Source organism: Acomys russatus, chromosome 21, assembly GCF_903995435.1.
Source record: "Acomys russatus chromosome 21, mAcoRus1.1, whole genome shotgun sequence".
Lineage (NCBI taxonomy): Eukaryota > Metazoa > Chordata > Mammalia > Rodentia > Muridae > Acomys > Acomys russatus.
Window position 1 is genome coordinate 60,249,116 of NC_067157.1, and position 18,498 is coordinate 60,267,613.

Sequence of the window (18,498 nt, forward strand, 5' to 3'; positions counted from 1 at the left end):
CAAGTGCTAGGATTAAAGGTGTGCGCCACCACACCTGGTGGATTCTTTTACTTAAGGTGGTAAGCATGCTTTGCCTGTATAATCAGGCACAAAAACATGTTTTATACTTTTATAAATTGCTCGAGTCTTCTCAAAACCCAAGAAAGTAAAGACATATCTAAATCACAATAAAACTCAGCTTATAAAACTAAGAATTTTCTCCCCCACGAATGGGAGAATATTTGATAACTCACATACTGTAAACAGAACTGCAATGCTTTTTTGCTAGTAATCACATAAGCCCTTGCTTTCACATTCCACTCTCCCCAGAGAAGTGAAGGTCCTGCTGTATCTATGCTGCTTTAATCCTAAATATTTCTGTTTGAAAGAATTGTTGGCTTTTTCCCTGTCTTTGGTACTAGGCTCAGATGCACCCACACACTAAGTATGCATTTCCTGGTGGAAATCTGCACAGAAAAACATCCTAACCCTGAGACACAAAGATAGGAGGGTAGTCATGACCCCATTGCATTTGAAAGGCATGCCAGCTAATCCTCAGACTTAACTACTTGTATGTAGCTTGGAAGTGTATATTATTTTAATAAAACCCTTTATTCCTTTGCATTCTTCCTTAGTTCTAATCTGCTTCTGTTCTTATTAAACAAACTGAATAGAGAGATGTTCACCTCCAGAGAGAACAGCCGCATACAGAGAAAGGGAAGCTTAGAGAAGCCCATGGTCCAACAGGGATGTCAGGATATCTCCACAGGAGTCTCCTAGCCTTGCAATACACCGTGGGAAGATGGCCACTGTCTTACTAAGTTGCTGAGCACGGAAGATTGAATTCTCTCCATGACCTCCTCCCATCCCTCTCGTGTAAACCATGTACACCAAAACTACTATAATGAAATAAGCCAATTGTTTCTGGGAAGCAAAGGCAGACAGATCTCTGTGAATTCGAGGCCAGCCTGGTCTACAAAGTGAGCCAAGGCTACACAGAGAAACCCTGTCTCAAGACAACAACAACAAAAAATTAAACTCTTTTTATCTAAGTGTATGTGTGTATGTCTGTGTGAGTGTATGCTGTGTGAGCAGGGACCCTCTGAGGTCAGAATCGAGTGTCGGGTCCCCTGGAACTAGAGTTACAGGTGGTTGTGAGCCATCTGATGTTAGGGATAGGAACCAAACGTTGGTCGTCTGGAAGAGCAGTAGGGGCTTTTACGTGCTGAGCCGTCTATCTCTCGAGCCTCCAAATAAGCCAAAAATTTGAGCTTTGATTAATTCATCTCGTCTTCACTTTAACTTGATAAAAAGGAAAAAGGAAGAGAGAAAAGAAAAAAAAAAAAAAAAAGGAAAAAAGTCTGGGAGAGAGGGAGGGAAAGAGGAAGTGGGAAGGGAGGGAGGGAGGGAGAGTCCTAAAGGAGCACAGTAGAAATTAAAATTATAATGGTTACCAGGGACTGGTCTGGGTACATGTGTAGAATAGCGTTTCAAGCAGAGGTAAATGGGGGGGGGGCAGGTGGTTTATATTATGAAAATAACATTCTGACCCGCCATATGCCTCATATGCCTGAAATATTCCTCTAAGTTGACAGGAATTTGTGATTTTTTTTTCCCTGAATGCTGGACTCTCAAACCAGCCCCCTCCCCCCATGTCTAGTAAAACCCCTGTTCTTAGTGCACACAGAGCTCTGAATTGTCCTACACACTTGCCTCCGGCCTGACCTACAGAGATGATATTAACCTGAGTGATGGAGGCTCAAAGGTTGCCCTTTTCACATTACCATCTGGAAGGGGCAGATGCTAACACATCCACAACCGAATACACTGGAACACATGTGAATGCTCATGCTCTGGCCTGAACGCAGCAGGGCCTGGCTTGTGGAATTCTTTTTGTTGAAGGCTTGCTCACTCAGGGTGAAGCTGAGGTGTTGGTGACACTGACCAGAGCCCACAGGCCATACACACAAACTCTGAAAGTCACTTGCAGAAACTACAGGTTGCAAAGGCAAAATATTCTCGACCACTTGAAAGACAGACATTAAAACATTTAAGATTTGAACAAAAATTCTCACCTCTCACAGTCAGTTTGTTTCTTCACTTGTGAAATCTGAGTGCGAGAGAGCCCCTTGGGTACTGCACTGTTGAGTGAGTCGTTCCTAAATATCATTGTTTTGTCCTTAACCCCAGCAAAGATGCATCTTTAACTTGAGGTCTCACGTCCTCACAGTCTGTGGATTTGCTGACACTTTACAGTTATTCAGAACCCTCACTTGCTGAGCCTCTGCAGCCCCCCAGCCGGCATTCACATGCACGGAGCATGCTTGGTTTGGCTCTATAGGTTTCAGATCATTTTTTTGGCTCTATAGATTTCAGATCATTTTTTTGGCTCTATAGGTTTCAGATAATTTTTTTTGGCTCTATAGATTTCAGATCATTTTTTTTGGCTCTATAGATTTCAGATCATTTTTCTTAATCTTGAAGGAACATAGATGAGTGATTTTAGGAAGTCTGCTAATATGGAGGTGAGGTCCTTGTCTTGACGTCTTTCCACATGCCTTCCAACAGGACCTGCCACAGGTAGGACATATGTTCAATAAAATCTTGGGTATAAAAGTGGGAGAGTCAACACATGCGTGCCGCTTACTTTCTAAAACAAGTTATGGATGGAAATTAATCCACTGATAGATACTAGGAAAGTTACTCTCCATTCTGAATTGTGTCAGACTGCGAAGATGTCCTGGAAGGAACACGCCTACAAACAGGTTTTAAGTGTTCCATAAATTATTAAAAATGATACTAATTTCTTTTTAGGCACTTCTACTTAAAATTTGCCTATGATTACCAAATTTTATTTAAGTTATTTTAAGAACCTCCTTGCATTCTAAAACAAAACAAAACCACTGACTGGCTTTCATTTGATTTGTGGACAACCTACAAATTAATCTTAATCGTATCTTGACACTGTGTTGTTTGCCACAGAAGAAATGGAAACCCCTGAGAAGGAAAGCAGAACTTCGACGTAATTTAGAAAAGCCAGTGACCTTTAGAAGGACTGTCAAAGAACTCTTTATCCTGGCTATGGCGTTGACTGATTCTTAGATAGAAAAGTTCCTCCATTGAGAAACTAGCCCTGTTCTACGTTCACAAAGGAAGAGAAAGAAGCTTCTACATAGGACGACCGAAATATATTTTACTTGGAATTTTACGCTGCTTTTCTTAAATAAAGTTCATAAAATATTTGTAAGTCCCGGGCCCTACAAGACCTGACTCTACCTCTACCAATTAGAAATGAGACAGGCAGAAACAGGCCGAATTAGTGTTTTTTGTAAGAACAGGACTTCAGAGTCACCTGGAAGGATTATTAAAATGCCAATCTGGGAGCTGGAAGGCTGGGTCAGTTGATAAAGACTTTGCTGCATAAGCACCAAGTTGTGAGTTTGATCCCCTAAGACCCACATTTGAAAAAGCCAGGCATAGAGACATGTGCCTATGATCCCAGCACTGGGTCCTCGAGCTTGCTAGAGAGCCAAGCTAACCAAGTGGTCATGAGATCAGTGAAAGAGCCTGTCCAACAATGGCTTAGCAGGTGAGACTGCTTGTCTGATGCTAAATCTCTGGGACCGATGATAGGAGGAAAGAACCAAGTCTCCGTGTTTTCGGCTTCCCTCTAGGCACGTTCTCCCAAAGACTGTCCTCCAGGCATGTTCCATGGTGCACATGTGCCTGAAACCAGTACCTCCCACCCCAGATAGCATTCACCATGACTCACTCATCTAAAGTATTTTCACTCAATCAGTTTGGAGCCTGGAAATACACATATTTAACAAGTCTCCAAGTAACAGCAACATGAGCATTAAAGGTTTTGAACTACTGGACTTGAGTTTTGGGGGTAGGTTCAGTGGGGGGACTCTACTAGGTCATCTGTGGGCTCCTGATGACTGGATGATGACTTAAACCACCAAATAAAATACAAAGCCAAAGGGATTTGAGCTTGGGGGAAATTTCTTACCCAGCAGAATTTGGAAAGTTTAATGAAAATGACTTTTACTGTTAAAGAATTACCAGACACTTCTTAAAACTGTTGACCAATACTCACACTATACAATAGCACTTAACCCCAAGGTATCTATAAGGGCATATCCAGCAGAGACAGTGTTTCATGCTCTCTGGTCAAGCCATAGCTGACCCTTCTGTCTTTGCCTTCCCTGCAGTCCAGAAAAGCAGAGAACAGAAAAGAAGACATTAAGGTGACCGTCAGCACATTGCCCCCCGCCCCCACAAACAATGAGCTAGATTTTTGTTACAATGTATATCATTTTCTTCACTTTTTTTCTTTTAAGTAAAGTCAAGTTTGGGATCTTCTGTCAAAGTGATCCATGGAATAGCAAGTGAAAAATCTGTCTAGAGTACTACATGCGTTTAAGGAATGGTAGGTAATCTTAGCTATGTTTGAGTTAGCCTTTCTACAAAGTACAAAATAACCTGGTCAGATATACTTGAGGGAGAATCTTTATGTTTACTTCTTAAGTCACATGACTTTGGGACACATAACCTTTGCGAAATAAGGATAATAATAAAACCAACCTCAGAGGGCTGTTGTAATAACTAGACATGATACTAATCATAAAATATTTTGCACATTGCCAAAACACTCAGCTATGAGATCTCTGCTGTTAAGCTTTCCCCAATAGTGTGCTAAGAAAATTCTTAATTATCTGAAGCAAGCAATGCCTCTGTAATGGTTATCTTTTGCTGCATAACAAATTACCTCAAAATCTACAAACATGTTCAGGATCCTGGAATTAATTATCTGGGCATTTCTGTCCCACTGTCTGCTGGAGGTGCCAGCCAGGCTGTCAGATGAGACGCTGTCATCTGAAGGTCGCACTGGGTCTCCTTCCAGACTCACCAAAGTGGCTATTGACATAGGTTTCTTTTTCCCGTGGCCATGTGTGCCTTTCCATAGGGCTACTCACATGTATCATCCAACTTTTCTTCATGCAGGTAATCAGATAAAATACAAACAGGACCAAGTTGGAAACCACAGGTTTTTTTATGAACCAATATTAAAAAAATATAGTCACTTCTGCCATGTTCCATTGACTAACACTGGAGTGAAGATATGAATTCTGGGAAAATGGATGGATTGCTGAGAGCATTTTTTAAGCCTATCATGCTTTTAAAATGGTTTTTGCAACCAATACCACAATCTGTGTTTTTGTGGAGGGGTGGGTTACTAGAGGGGAGAATTTGTACTTGTTTTCCTTTAGTTTTAGAGGGCATTCCTGATTGTAATGCTTTACAATCTGCCAACAAATAAAAGGCAGCAAAGTAGCAAAACAAACACCTAAGTGGGGTCTTCTGGCCACTCACAAAGTGCCCACTTCCACATGGCTAAGAAGTCCACAGCTGACTTCGCTAAAGATTTTGACTGTTGAGTATTCAAGCTCAGAGCCTCCACAAAGTGCAGAAGATGGAAGCTGTCTCCGTGTATTAGCAAGTAAGCATGGTAAACACATGAGGCACAGTTACAGATCTGTGTTTATGATGAGGTGTTGAAGGTTATTTTTATATAACTGTTTTTGTTTCTCTTAGTTTCTCTCTGAACCTGGTTTTCACACAAATAATTAAGACTCTTTTGTATTTGTTTAATAGTAAGCTTCAAAGCACAAGAACTAAGCAGTTATTAATCTATTCTTAATGCTCTAGGCTAATGTGGCTTCCTCCCAGAGTACATCCCAGAAATACTTGCACATTGCACATCCAGCTCCTTCTCCTAATTTTTTTTTCTGGTCCTCTGCCTGTGGCTGAAGCTCTCATTTCCTCCTCTAACTTCTCCTCCCCTAACTGGGAGGATGTCCAGCCCTATTCTCTCTCCAGCTCAGCAACTGGCTGTAAGCTGCTTTACTGGCCTACAATTGGGGATCAGTGTTTATACAACATTGGCTAAAGAAATCAGCATTTAAATTACACAATAACCTTATGTCTGCATTGAGGTCTGATGGGAAAGTAACAAGAAGAAAACATACAGGGAAGTCTAATTCTAGCAGGAAGCTGCTCTGAAATAGCATCATCCTTCTCTTGCCTTAGCTGATGTTCTTGATAACCAGTTTGGAAAAACAATGAAAATACCCTGTTACTTGCCCATATTTTGCTTTCTTACAGTGGCTCTGAAAGTGACTGTTCTTACGGGAGCACCTAGGCCATGATTTCGACACCCCAGGCAGACTGCAGATGGGTAAATCACTTGCCCAAGTACGAACTCTTAGAGTGAAAGGTCCTGCTTAAAGCTCTCCAAAGCAAAACAGGCCTCGGTTACTGGCTGTGATTTGTAGTTTCAGCAGAAAGCAGCTGGCTAGCATTATTGGCACTCTGAAGTAGTTGTCGCTCAGAAATATAAAGAACAATAGGAAGACAAGTTCTTTGATGGCTCAGAACTGATTCTATTTTATGTACTTATTAACAGGTACACTTTCTCCCTATTGGAAGAGGGAAAAAAAGTATGCCAAAACAACAAAATAAGTAAAGACAGGTGTCTGATTTCACATCCGGTTATTAGCCGAGTCTCCCACCTTTGTCCAGGCTTCCCTGTCTGTTGCCTGCCTGCCTGTGCTTTGATCTGTGAGGCGGTGCCATCGGGCTGTAAATGTGCATGCTGCCTTTGATCTAGTACTTAGCTGCTCTTACTTAAATAGATAGCTTCTTTTAACTACACAGTGTTTACTACATCTCTCTCTCTCTCCCTCTCTCTGAAAGTTGGCTTAAATTTCTATTGTTCGGACAGAAAGATATTTCTTAAGAGTGCTCTGATCTGAATTTTATTTCCTACATTCGAAAATCCCAAAGCTCTGTTGTAGATTTTGTAAAGCTATTAAAATGAGCTGCTGTTACAGATATGTAATATTGGCAAAACCATTGCTCTTTAATAGGGAGCTAAGTTTTCAAAGAATAGTAAACATATTCAATACATTGGCAAAAATGCTCATATCAGAGTCTAAACACAATAGCTACTTATGAATATTAGCCCAGGGTTAATACATTTTCAGATTGCTGGATTGCAATGCCATATAAAGTATATAGGAATGGAACTTTTTAAAAATAAGAAGCATATATATATATATATATATATATATATATATATATATATATATATTCTTGAATTTCTTGCACATTTTATCAGATATTTTATGGATTTGTTACTGAGTATCCTATATTTCAGTCTGTTATTCATACAGTAAATCATAATAGGGCAGAGATGTAAAGAAAATTACATCACAAGTACATAATAAGGTGGGGACACAAAGTAGATTCTGTAACAGTCAAGGCAGGCAGGTAGGAGACAGCAGGCAAAGGCCAGCAAACAATTCCATTCCAGTGTGGCCAGTGCCTTCTGCCTGGCTTGAGAGTGGCGGGCAAAGCTTTCTGGAAGAGGCAGCATTTAGCCATCGCTAAAGGACGATGACTCAGATCTTCCGGCCCTGTATTTTCCCGGTCAAATCTACAGCTCAAAACAAAGCTGCGTGTGCAGAAACTCTCTGATTTAATACAAGTCATCTAAATCTTGGAAGATGTCTGAAGTTTGAAAGGCTTGCTCCCTAAAGCTATAACAGAAGCCTTGCTTGCCATCTAATGCTAAGGAGACACGACGTACCCCCCTACCCATGCAGAGTTCTTTACATGTACTTTAGAGCTTCAGCTCTATTCACTGAAGGCGTGTCCTCTTTACTATACCAAATATCCGAGAGAATCTACTTTAAAAGAATAAAAGTTCGTTTTTTGCTTATGGTCTCAAATGTCTATATGGCCTCAAAAAGCCCATAGCCATTGGCTGTTCTGTTTTGGGGCCCATAGTGAATCAAAATATCACAGCAGAGAACATGCGTGGTTGCAAATCAGGTGGCAAAAAGAGAGAGAAAAGGTGCGGGGGGGGGGTCCCTATATTTCCTTCTGGGGCATGTCTCTAATGACTTAACTCTTGATTCCACTAGGCCCCATTTCCTAAATGATACAAGGGCATGAGTGCCTGGGGACAGGGCAGAAAGGTCAGTAGGGGATGGACAGTGCTGAAGGCACACAGAAGGATTTGAGTTTTTCATGTTGGGGAAATAAAAAATTGCGGGCTGTGAAACTGAAAACTGAGATGTGACCCTTGCTACTGTCCCTCTCCTTTCACACCAGGCATCATTATGTTTCTGAAAGCCTCACATTTTAGGTAGAAGAAGCTGTGTATGAGGAAAAGCAGCTACCAAAGCTGAGGTGGACTAGATCTTAAGAGCCTGAGCTTCCTGGTTGCCCCACTGACTTGACTTGGGGCTGAAGTTTTCTTCATGAGACTAGTTTCTCACTAGAAGCCTTAGTGTCTATAGCTCAGGGTTCATAGGAGCCTTTTGGAGAATTGTCATCACACCTTGAAATCTCTAAACGCTCATTCTAGTTCTTACAGGGTTCTAACACTCTCTGGGCATCCACACCAAAGCAGAACTTGAAGAATAGGAACTTTTAAGGACAGAGAGGACAGAATGGAAGCAAGATATACAGACAAGCTCATGGGCACAGCGAGGGATGCAGGGACAGGGGCAGGGGGCTGATATTACATGAGAAGCACTGGAAAAATATTTTACAATATTGGGATTCAAACCCAGGCCCTTGTGCATACTAAGCAAGTACTCTTAGCTGAAGCCCCAAACTCCCTCTCTAGCCTAGGTTAGCCTTAAAATAACTACCTTCCTGCTTCAGCCTTTAAAGTGCTAGGATTACAGAGGCTTGTCACTGTGTCAAACTTGAAAGAAAACAAACAAAATACTTTTTTTTGACATTTTTATTGCTTTTTAAAAAAAATTTATTATTTATTTATTTATTTATTCAGATTACAACTCAATTGTTATCCCATCACTTGTATCCTCCCATTCCTCCCTCCCTCCCACTCCACCCTATTGCCCTCCCCTAGGTCCATGATTGAGGGGGACCTCCTTCCCCACTTTATGGTCACAGGCTACCAAGTGTCATCTTGGCAGCCTGCCTATTCTTTCTTTGAGTACCACTAGGGCTCCCCACCAAGGAGAGGTCGTCAAATATGGGGCACCAGAATTCATGTCAGAGTTAGTCCCTGCTCTCCCCATAACTGTGGAGACTGTCCTGTCTGTTGGCTAGATCAGAGTAGGTTTTTACTACTTGTGTTGTCCTTGGTTAGTGCAATAGTTTGAGCAGACACCCCTGCGCCCAGATCCACCCATTGCTCTGTTCTTCTTGTTGGTTTCTAAGATCCTCTGGATCCTTCTATCCTTCTGTTTCCCCATCTCCTATATTTCTCTTACCTAGAGTCCCAGTAGGATGTCCTAATCTCCGGGTAAGTGAAGACTTTCCTGGGACATGCCTTTTGGGCTAGTGTCCAATTATAAGTGAATACACACCATGTGAGTCTTTCTGCTTCTGGGTTAACTCACTCAGTATGATCGACAAACAGAATACTTAATGAGTTACTTAGCACAGGCTGTCTGTGACCTCTAACTCTAACCCACCCAAACTACATGAGAATGCAAAGGGCAATCCTCAAGAAAATCAGGATGCCACTGCTAGAAGAAAGGTGAAGAACAAATGCAGGAAAAGTCACAAGCAGTATGTACTGACTGTGGTACCCTTGCACCAACTGACACATTCTTACAGTATCATGATGGCAATGTATATACTGACATGCTTTTATGGAGCGTGACAGTGTATCACACGCCACGGTCATGCTTGGTGCTTTTTCCATATCAACTAATCATTTTCAACTCCAACCATACTATTATTTTACTAAGAAGGACATTGAGGCACAGAGAGAATTAATTAGTTCAAAGGCTTACATGGCTTAGAGTTGAACACCAAGAGTCTGAATCCAGAACTTGTGCAAACGTGTAAGTAGAAATGCAGAGAGGCTCACTGCTGCGGTGTTCGAATCGGGAGATGCTGACTCTTTCATAACGAGCTGCCTCTTTCTCTCTCCTTCTCAAGTGCTGCTTAAGCAGAGCTGAGGCCAGGAGGGACGCCGCTAAAGTGGCGCTCATCAACTCTCTCTTCAATGAGCTGCCCTCCCGAAGGATCACCAAGGAGTTTATCGTGGAGAGTGTCCAGGAAGCAGTAGCCTCCACCAGTGTGAGTATGAGCGGGAGGCGAGACATGTCCGCTATGAGAACCCGAGGGAATTTGAATCTTGGGAAATACTAAAGTAACCATAGTCCTCATTTCAACAATGCCCAGGTTAAAATTTTGCCCATTGACTCATTAATGCTCAGCAAAATAAATCCTCAGGTTGGAAATCCTGAAGGTGGAGCTGGCTCCCCATTGTGCGCCTTGCTAATACTCTTGACATCCCCGGACCGAAACCAATCAAGTTTCAGGCTGAGAAGGATCACATGGTCACAGGATTTCAATGTTTGCTTTTTGAGGAATATAGACATTCTCATGGTCCAAGAATGTATGCAATTGAAGAATGATTTACAATCTAGCGATAAACTAGTTTTACATTTCCCCAAACTTAATTATACTAATTATTTAAAATCCTAACTGTAAATCCTAATTCTCCAGCCAATTGCAGCCTTGCAAATCATAGTGTTGAGAAATTGTGGACTGCTTAGACAGCCCTATATGTAAGAATAATCAGGACTCCTAGCAGCTTACATATATATTTTGATAAGCTCTGAAACTTTCTGTGATACAATTAAATACTTTGATATGAAAATGCAAACAAAATGTGTCTTAGAATTTAAAGGGATATTTCTCAGCAATCCAGGGCTGGATATTTACTTGTCCAATGAGTGATTGAGGGTTCCTGCCCAATTTCACCAATTGTAAGCCACAGAGAAAACCTGGACCCCGCCTATAGCAGATATTTTTGTGTTTATGCTCAAGGACAGGAGTTTGAATCACAGAAGAGCAAACTTTGTCACTTTTCTCCTGTTTCTCTTCCCCATGCCCCCTCCCTTTCCTCTTCTCTACTCCCCCACAGTCTTCTGTCCTTTCCTTCCCCTCCTCCTTCTCCTCCTCCACTTCCTCTTCCTCTTCCTCCTCCTCTTCTTATTCTACTTCCTCTTCCTCCTCTTCCTCCTCCTTCTCCTCCTCCCCCACCCTCTGAGAAAAGGGTTTTACTAAGTAGTTCTGGCTGACCTTGAACTCACAGAAATCTGGCTGCTTCTGCCTCCTCAGTGCTGGGATTAAAGGCCATTGTGTCCCCCCAACACCACCCATTTTTTTTTGCCTTCTGAGCTGAACTGACAGGCTCTGTCTTTACAGGGACAGCTGCTGCTATAGAAGATGATCAGATTATCAGTGACCGGTTCCCCTTATAAACTCTCTCATCACTTAGAGAAGAGCCGTGACAGCAGGGCAGCAGGGCTCGTAGCCTGGCTGGGAGACGGTAGAGAGTTCTGCACTGTATCTGGGAGACGGTAGAGAATTCTGCAGTGGATCTGGTTTGAAGATAAAAGGAAGCTTTTATTTTCTGGCCCTGTAAATTTCAAGTGCCTTTGAGGAAGAGAAGTTAGGAAAATAATGCCTGATTTATATACATGTGGAATTTACTTAGGAGCAGGAAAGGGCGCTCAATGTAAATGTAATTTGTCATTTTTTCATGGAAATTTCTAAAGAGAGAGAATATATATGGCTTACAGGCTTCTGGGTGGATTTCCCCTAGGATATTTAAAAGGCCAACATAAATATTTCAGGAGCAGTGTGTTAATGTTATTGCATTCAATGCTATACATTTGCTGCTGTCTGATGCTGACAGTTGTTTGTTCAGTCTCACAACATTGCTATTGCCGACCATCCTGGGAGTCCATGGCCGTGGGATAATGAAGTCCTGAATGCCATTCCAGAGCTTCTGTTTGCTGCTTAGCATTGTTCCCCTCAACCAAGCTTTCACCTACATTGCTTCTTAAAGATTAAGTGGTCTGACAGTAAAAAATACAAACCGACACCCATGTTGCCAATAGCAGCTTACTATAAAAACTGTCCTTTAAGAGCCATGGCAGGAGGAAAGGGATGGGCCATACAATTGCACAGTTGTTTCAATCTCTATTATGCAGTCTGGCCTGGTTATCATTGAAATCAGGGTAAGGTCAATGTTGTAAAACTTCAGTAAGCCATGAAGAGCAGACACACAAGTATTAGTGCACCACTGTCAAGAAATTCTTAAAAAAAAAATACAGGAATTCTTGCTTTTGGATTATTATTCTATCAGCAGTTACACAATGTGCTACCATTTTAAACAAAAGACACATCCATGCTGATTAATCAGACACACTTTACTTGAATCACAGTGAGGTTAAATATCTTATCAAAGAGCAACAATGTATCAACACCATTAGATCAATGATAGGATTGGATCCCCATCCTTCACAGAAGGTGAGGGACTATTAGTGATGGTTTGTCTTCTTTCCTTCCCAAGGGCACTTTAGAAGATGCGGATGACCCCAGCACGAGTGTCGGAGCCTATCACTACATGCTGGAATCAAACATGGGCAAGACTATGCTGGAATTTCAGGTGCCTGATTCCCTGCCTCCTATCTGTTTGATGATCCAATCCAGAGATGTGCAATTCTTTTCATGTTATTTATTTATTTTTAATAATGTGAGTCTCTCTCTCTCTCTCTCTCTCTCTCTCTCTCTCTCTCTCTCTCTCTCTGTGTGTGTGTGTGTGTGTGTGTGTGTGTCTAAGTACAGGTGCTTGTGGAGGGTAGAGCACCAGCTCTCCCAGGAGCTGGAGTTACAGGACACACGCTCAGCTACTGAGCCATTTCTCCAGCCCCAAGACATGCAACTCTTATCATTAGTGCTAATGTCTTCTGCTTCAACAATCTGCTTAAATTATTTTACCCTTTTAGAATCCAGCATGGTGACTGCATTTTTCCACATTCACTGACCCAAATCAACATGTACAACCGTGTGCAGCCATGGTACCCTGCATTCACGGAGCTCCCTGCCCCAAAACTTCAGAACCTCCGTCTTACAACAAAAAAGGGGAAATATAAAGAGTCTATTTGGTTTTTTTCAAAACAAAACTAACCCAAAACGTAGATGACCATGACAAGGGGAAAGAGAATCGCACACAGACCTACACATGGCGTCTGTTCTTTTACAACTCTTAGAAACAGGCGAGCAATGCCTGTTTTACAACCCAATAGCACTTCATCGGCTCTTCAAGACTAAGATCTCCTTTAAACAAAGCCAGATTGTTAAAAATATTGCTTGTGGTGAGCTCTTTCTAATTTCCAGAAGTCGCAGATAAGAGTGTCCATGGGAGTACCTTTGAAAGCACTACTTCAGTTGTGATATTTCACCCACATCACCAACATGTCATCCACATCTGATGAGCAGTAGCAGCTGGAGAACCCTGTTACTTATCACACACAGTCCTCAGTTTATGATTTCCCACTTTTATGTTGGCATAAAAACATTGTCACTCCTTGTCTCTTTAGCATATTGCTCAATAAATCACAGAAGATATTCAATTCTTTTTATACATTCTTGCCGAACTGCAAGCCAATGTATGTATTTTGAACATGTTGTAGGTACATTCTTCTAGGCTGTGAGATTCACTGGGTTAGCTATACTATATATATTTTTGGCTTAATGATGTTGTATTCTAATTGCAATTACTTTATTATATCTGTATTTTTAAAATGAAAAATTACATTAATAACAACAGTATTAGTATCTGATTCCTATGTGATACTTTTGGGGGGGGCATAATATTGAGCATTTAACCTTTACAACAGCCATATAAAGTAGTTGTTGTTGTCAACATATTATAATCCAAGGAAGTTTATGTTCACTTAGCAAGCAACTGAACCCCAGCTTCAGGCCTATACAAGGCAATCTTTCTCCTTCCTCACACCTCTGACTCTCATATACTCATCTGAGTAGATGAAAATTCAGTAGATATTTGGCAGGAAATATATGCCCTTCTGACCAGCTAAATGTGAGTTAACTCAAATATCCAAAAACACAGAGTATCAGCAAAAACCAGTATATAATAGCAGAGCCCTACCCAGGTGTCTATTTTCTTAGGCTTGATTTCCAGAAATAATCAGACCTACAAACTTTTATGGACAGAAATGTTTATCACGGTAAAACTTAATCAGCTGAGGCCCAAAGCCACCAACTTTTCTCTGGGTGGACAAGGACACGTAGGACGGACTGGCTGGTTTTAGTCTTACCCTGTTCCTTACCTCTAAGTCTGTTCCTTCACTTGTGTGTAAACCTGAGGAAACACCACTACTGCCTTACAATGCCAGTGTGAAGGCCTGACAGGACCTAAGGAGAAGAGTCTAGACCAGCCTGGCGTGTGGTACGCACTTCGTGAACGTCACACATGACTCTGAAAGGTTGTGTTTCATGAAGTGCCAGCAGCTATTTGATGAGACCTTTATGTCTCATAAGCTTCAGGAGAGGTTAAGTAGCTCTCTGCAAATGCTTCATGCCCCCTGACAATAAAAGGGGGGCTGTAAAGGGCCCATAATGCTCCCCCACAATCTAACACCGAACAGAAAATAACAGGAAGAGAATGGCAGAAGGGAGAGAAAACATGGATTTAAAGCCATACAGAGCTGTGTGTAGGAGCTCATCACCTTACACCTGAGCCTGCACATTCCAAAGCTCTTCTAAATAAACAGAACAGTGCCATTTTGTAGAGCCAAAGACCTGGACATTTATAAATCAAACAGAGACAGGGTTTCTCTGTGTAGCCTGGCTGTCCTGAGCTCACTTTGTAGATCAGGCAGGCCTCAAGCTCACAGAGATCTGCCTGCTTCTACCTCCCGAGTGCTGGGATTAAAGGCGTGTGCCACCACTGCCCGGAATTTATTTATTTATTAAGTATACAGTGTTTTGCCTGCATGTATGTCTGCATGCCAGAAGAAGGCACCAGGTCTCATTATAGATGGTTATGAGCCACCATGTGGTTGCTGGGAATTGAACTCAGGACCTTTGGAAGAACGGACAGGGCTCTTACCTCAGAGCCATCAAGGAACCTTTTTTTTTTTTTTTTTTTTTAAGTTATAGAATAAATACTGCCACCTCTGTGGGGGGAAAAGTTCTATGGTCTGCTGGCCTTGCTGGCCTTGCTGGCCTGCTTTCTGTGTGGTCCGTAATAAGGTAGTTAAATAATCACTTAAATCACACTCTGGAAATGCTTCATAAAGAAAGCTGGGGGCAGGATAAGGACAAAGGGAAAAACCCAAATCCTCCCGCCAGGAGGGAGGACCCAGGGAGGCATGCACTTCCTTCTGCCTGCTTGCTGGGGCCTAGCGCGTTCCATGGGGCCCAGGCAGATGTATCCGTTTGTGTCTACACATAAAAGGGAAATGGATACAGACTCTGACTATTTGTGCAGAGGCACAAATCAGTGCCCCCTCTCAGAGTTGGGGGCTGTTAACAGACGAGTGTTTGGGTCTAGGAATGGACGACTATAGCGTAGGAAAACAAGGCTGGTGTCTCCTGCCTGCCCTCGGGTTTTTAGGGTCGGTCCTGCTGGGCTGAGGAGTCGCAGTAGGCTTCTGCTAACCTTCACTACTTGGGAGGGAAGGCGCTGCCTGTTGTGAGGTAGGCTCGCAGGAGAGAAAACCGCCTGCTGTTAGCAGGAGGGACAGGAGCAGCAACCAGCGGGCGCTGGGTCTTGTCAAGGTCAGATTCTAGGCAGAATTTGACTGAAGCTGGTTAATATATTTATTCTGAAGACTAATGCAAGCCAAGGAAGAGTTGTTTATTTACATCTGTGCTAAATTCTCCAGGTCGCCTTTTAAAGCCTCGTCCCATAAACAAATTTCCTCTTAAACTCATTCTCTTGGGTGGGGAGACGGTGCCCACCTGTTTTCCAAGTTCTCCATTTACAGTGTTTGTTTTTCTTATTTCTGATGAATCACAGAACCAAGCCAGTCTCCCAAACTTCCAGAAGAGGCAGTGAGCCTTTTCTCCCACCCAAAGTGGCTGAAAGGCCGTTGTCTCCCGTAGGTGAAGCCAGGCAGGCCGTTTCCAGGACAGAGGCCAGTTGTTGCAGGATTAAAGGAAGTGAATGACAAAGTACAGCAGGGAGCTGTGGGCTGCGGATGGAGAGCAGCAACTGCAATTTTCTCTGCAAAGAAAACACAGGCTTTATTCACCATTCAGTTTACAATTTACTTCGCTGGTCAAGACCAGTTATATAATTGGTGGGACCCAGTGCAAAATAAAAATGCAAGGGCCTTTGCTCAAAAACAATTAAACTGAGTATACAACGAAGGGCAGTGCCTCCAGACTAAGTAGAGCTCACAAATAAGAAGCCAGGCTTGATGCTGAGACAGATCCGAAAGGCCCAGACAAGGAGAGATTAAAACAAAACAAAACAAAAAGCAAACAAACAAACAAACAAATTGGCACGAAGTGAAAGATGCTTTAAAAAGCTCAGTGATTGCAATAGATATTATACTACAATATATATTAAGTTCAAAATGAACGCAAAAGGCACCCTAAAAACAGCAACAAAACTTCTTTTTGGAGACAAGGTTTCACTCAGTAGGTAGCCCAGGCTTGACTTGAACCCACAGAGATCAGACCCTGGTGCCCCAGTACTGGAGCTGAATGTGTGTGCTACAGTGCCTGGCACAAAATGCCAATTTTTTAAAAATATATTTTATTAATTTATTCATATTACATCTAAATTATTATCCCGTTCCTTGTATCCTTCCATTCCTCCCTTCCTCCCATTTTCCCCTTACTCCCCTCCTCTATGGCTGTGACTGAGGGAGACTTCCTCCCCCTGTATATGCTCATAGGGTATCAAGTCTCTTCTTGGTAACCTGCTGTCCTTCCTCTGAGTGCCACTAGGTCTCCCCATCCAGAGGACATGGTCAAATATGAGGCACCAGAGTATGTGTAAAAGTCAGACCCCACTCTCCACTCAACTGTGGAAAACGCCCTGTCCATTGGCTAGATCTGGGTAGGGGTTTGAAGTTTACTGCATGTATTGTCCTTGGCTGATGCCATAGTTTGAGCAGGAACCCTGGGCCCGAATCTGCCCATCATAATTTTCTTCTTGTAGGTTTCTAGGACCCTCTGGATCCTTCTACTTTGCTATTCTCCCATACTTCTCTCATCTAGAGTCCCAATAGGATGTCCTCCCCTCTGTCCCAGTTTCCTGGTTAGTGAAGACGTTCATGGGACATGCCCCTTGGGCTAGTATGCAGATATAAGTGAGTATATACCATTTGACTCTTTCTGCTTTTGGGTTAACTCATTCATTATGATCATTTATAGCTCAATCCATTTGTCCACAAATTTCAGGAATTCCTTGTTTTTAATAGCTGAGTAGTATTCCATAATGTAAATGTACCACAGTTTCTTTATCCATTCTTCTACTGAGGGACACTTAAGCTGTTTCCATGTTCTGGCTATTATGAATAAGGCTGCTATGAACATGGTTGAGCAAATGTTCTTGTTGTGTCAAAATGCCAATTTTTAAGAGATCCAGAACATTCATGAATCACTCCACCCAGTTCGAATCTTGCCTCACATACCTCACCCTAAGGAGCTAGCTTCTCTCTTTCCTTTTGAAGGGCCAGCATGAGCTGGATCGGAACTCTACTGTTCAACTTGTGGTGTTAAAATGCCAGTATCATCAGCCCTTAAGCCCCACTCAAGGATTTGAGATGGAACAACACTTGAGGCGGGAATGTGAGAACCAGACATTGATAGAAGGACGTGGCTAGAGTCATGTAGCCTCCATGAGCACCAGCCTGCCTCCACAGGCACCCACCCCTTCCCAGTGAGAGTCACATAGCACAGACAGAATTCCCCAGAAGCCTTTAAAAGAGCCTGCGAGCTCCCCCTTGGAGGAGTTGTCGCAATTTTGTACGGATGGTAATCCTCAAATGCAGGCTGTTTCCAGAGAGTAAATGCTGTTTGTTTTTAATATACTGTTTGAATTTGGGGTCTCCCTTCAGTGATTTTTTGGACCCTTGACTTCAGTCAGACTCCTTAACCAATGCTAGAAGTCTCAGCTAGGGTCACCTCTATAGACTTCCTGGAGTCTCCCCTATTCCAGAGATGGCCCCACCCCCACTGATTTCCAGTCTCTCTCTCAGTCCCGCCTCATCCTCCCCTCACTCCCCCAAACCTGATTCCCACCCCTGTTACCCTCCTCACCTCCTCTCCCACCCAGTTCCTTCCCTCAGTCTGCTTCCGATGTCTATTTTAAGTCCTCTTCTGGGTAAGATTACAGCATCCTCCCTTGGGTCCTCCTTGGCTTCTTTGGGTCTGCGGATGGTAGCATGGTTATCTTGTATTTTATGGCTAATATCCAGTTATACATGAGTACATACCATGCCTATCTTTCTGGGTCTGGGTTACCTCACTAAGTGTGGATTGTTTTAGTTTCATCATTTGCCTGAAATTTTCATGATGTCCTTGTTTTTAACAGCTGAATGGTATTCCATTGTGTAAATGTACCACAGTTTCTTTATCTATTCTTTGGTAGAGGGACAGCTAGGTTGTTTCCAGATTCTGGCT

At 42.5% G+C, this 18,498-nt stretch overlaps 1 protein-coding gene across 1 annotated transcript in view; it reads left to right on the forward strand.

Moving 5' to 3' along the window:
* Lix1 (limb and CNS expressed 1) overlaps positions 1-18,498 on the forward strand; it is a 54,475-nt gene that overhangs the window by 30,348 nt on the left and 5,629 nt on the right. The window contains exons 3-4 of the mRNA XM_051164489.1: positions 9,973-10,113; positions 12,404-12,499. Coding sequence (XP_051020446.1) covers positions 9,973-10,113; positions 12,404-12,499 — 237 coding nt within the window. The remainder of the gene's footprint in view (positions 1-9,972; positions 10,114-12,403; positions 12,500-18,498) is intronic.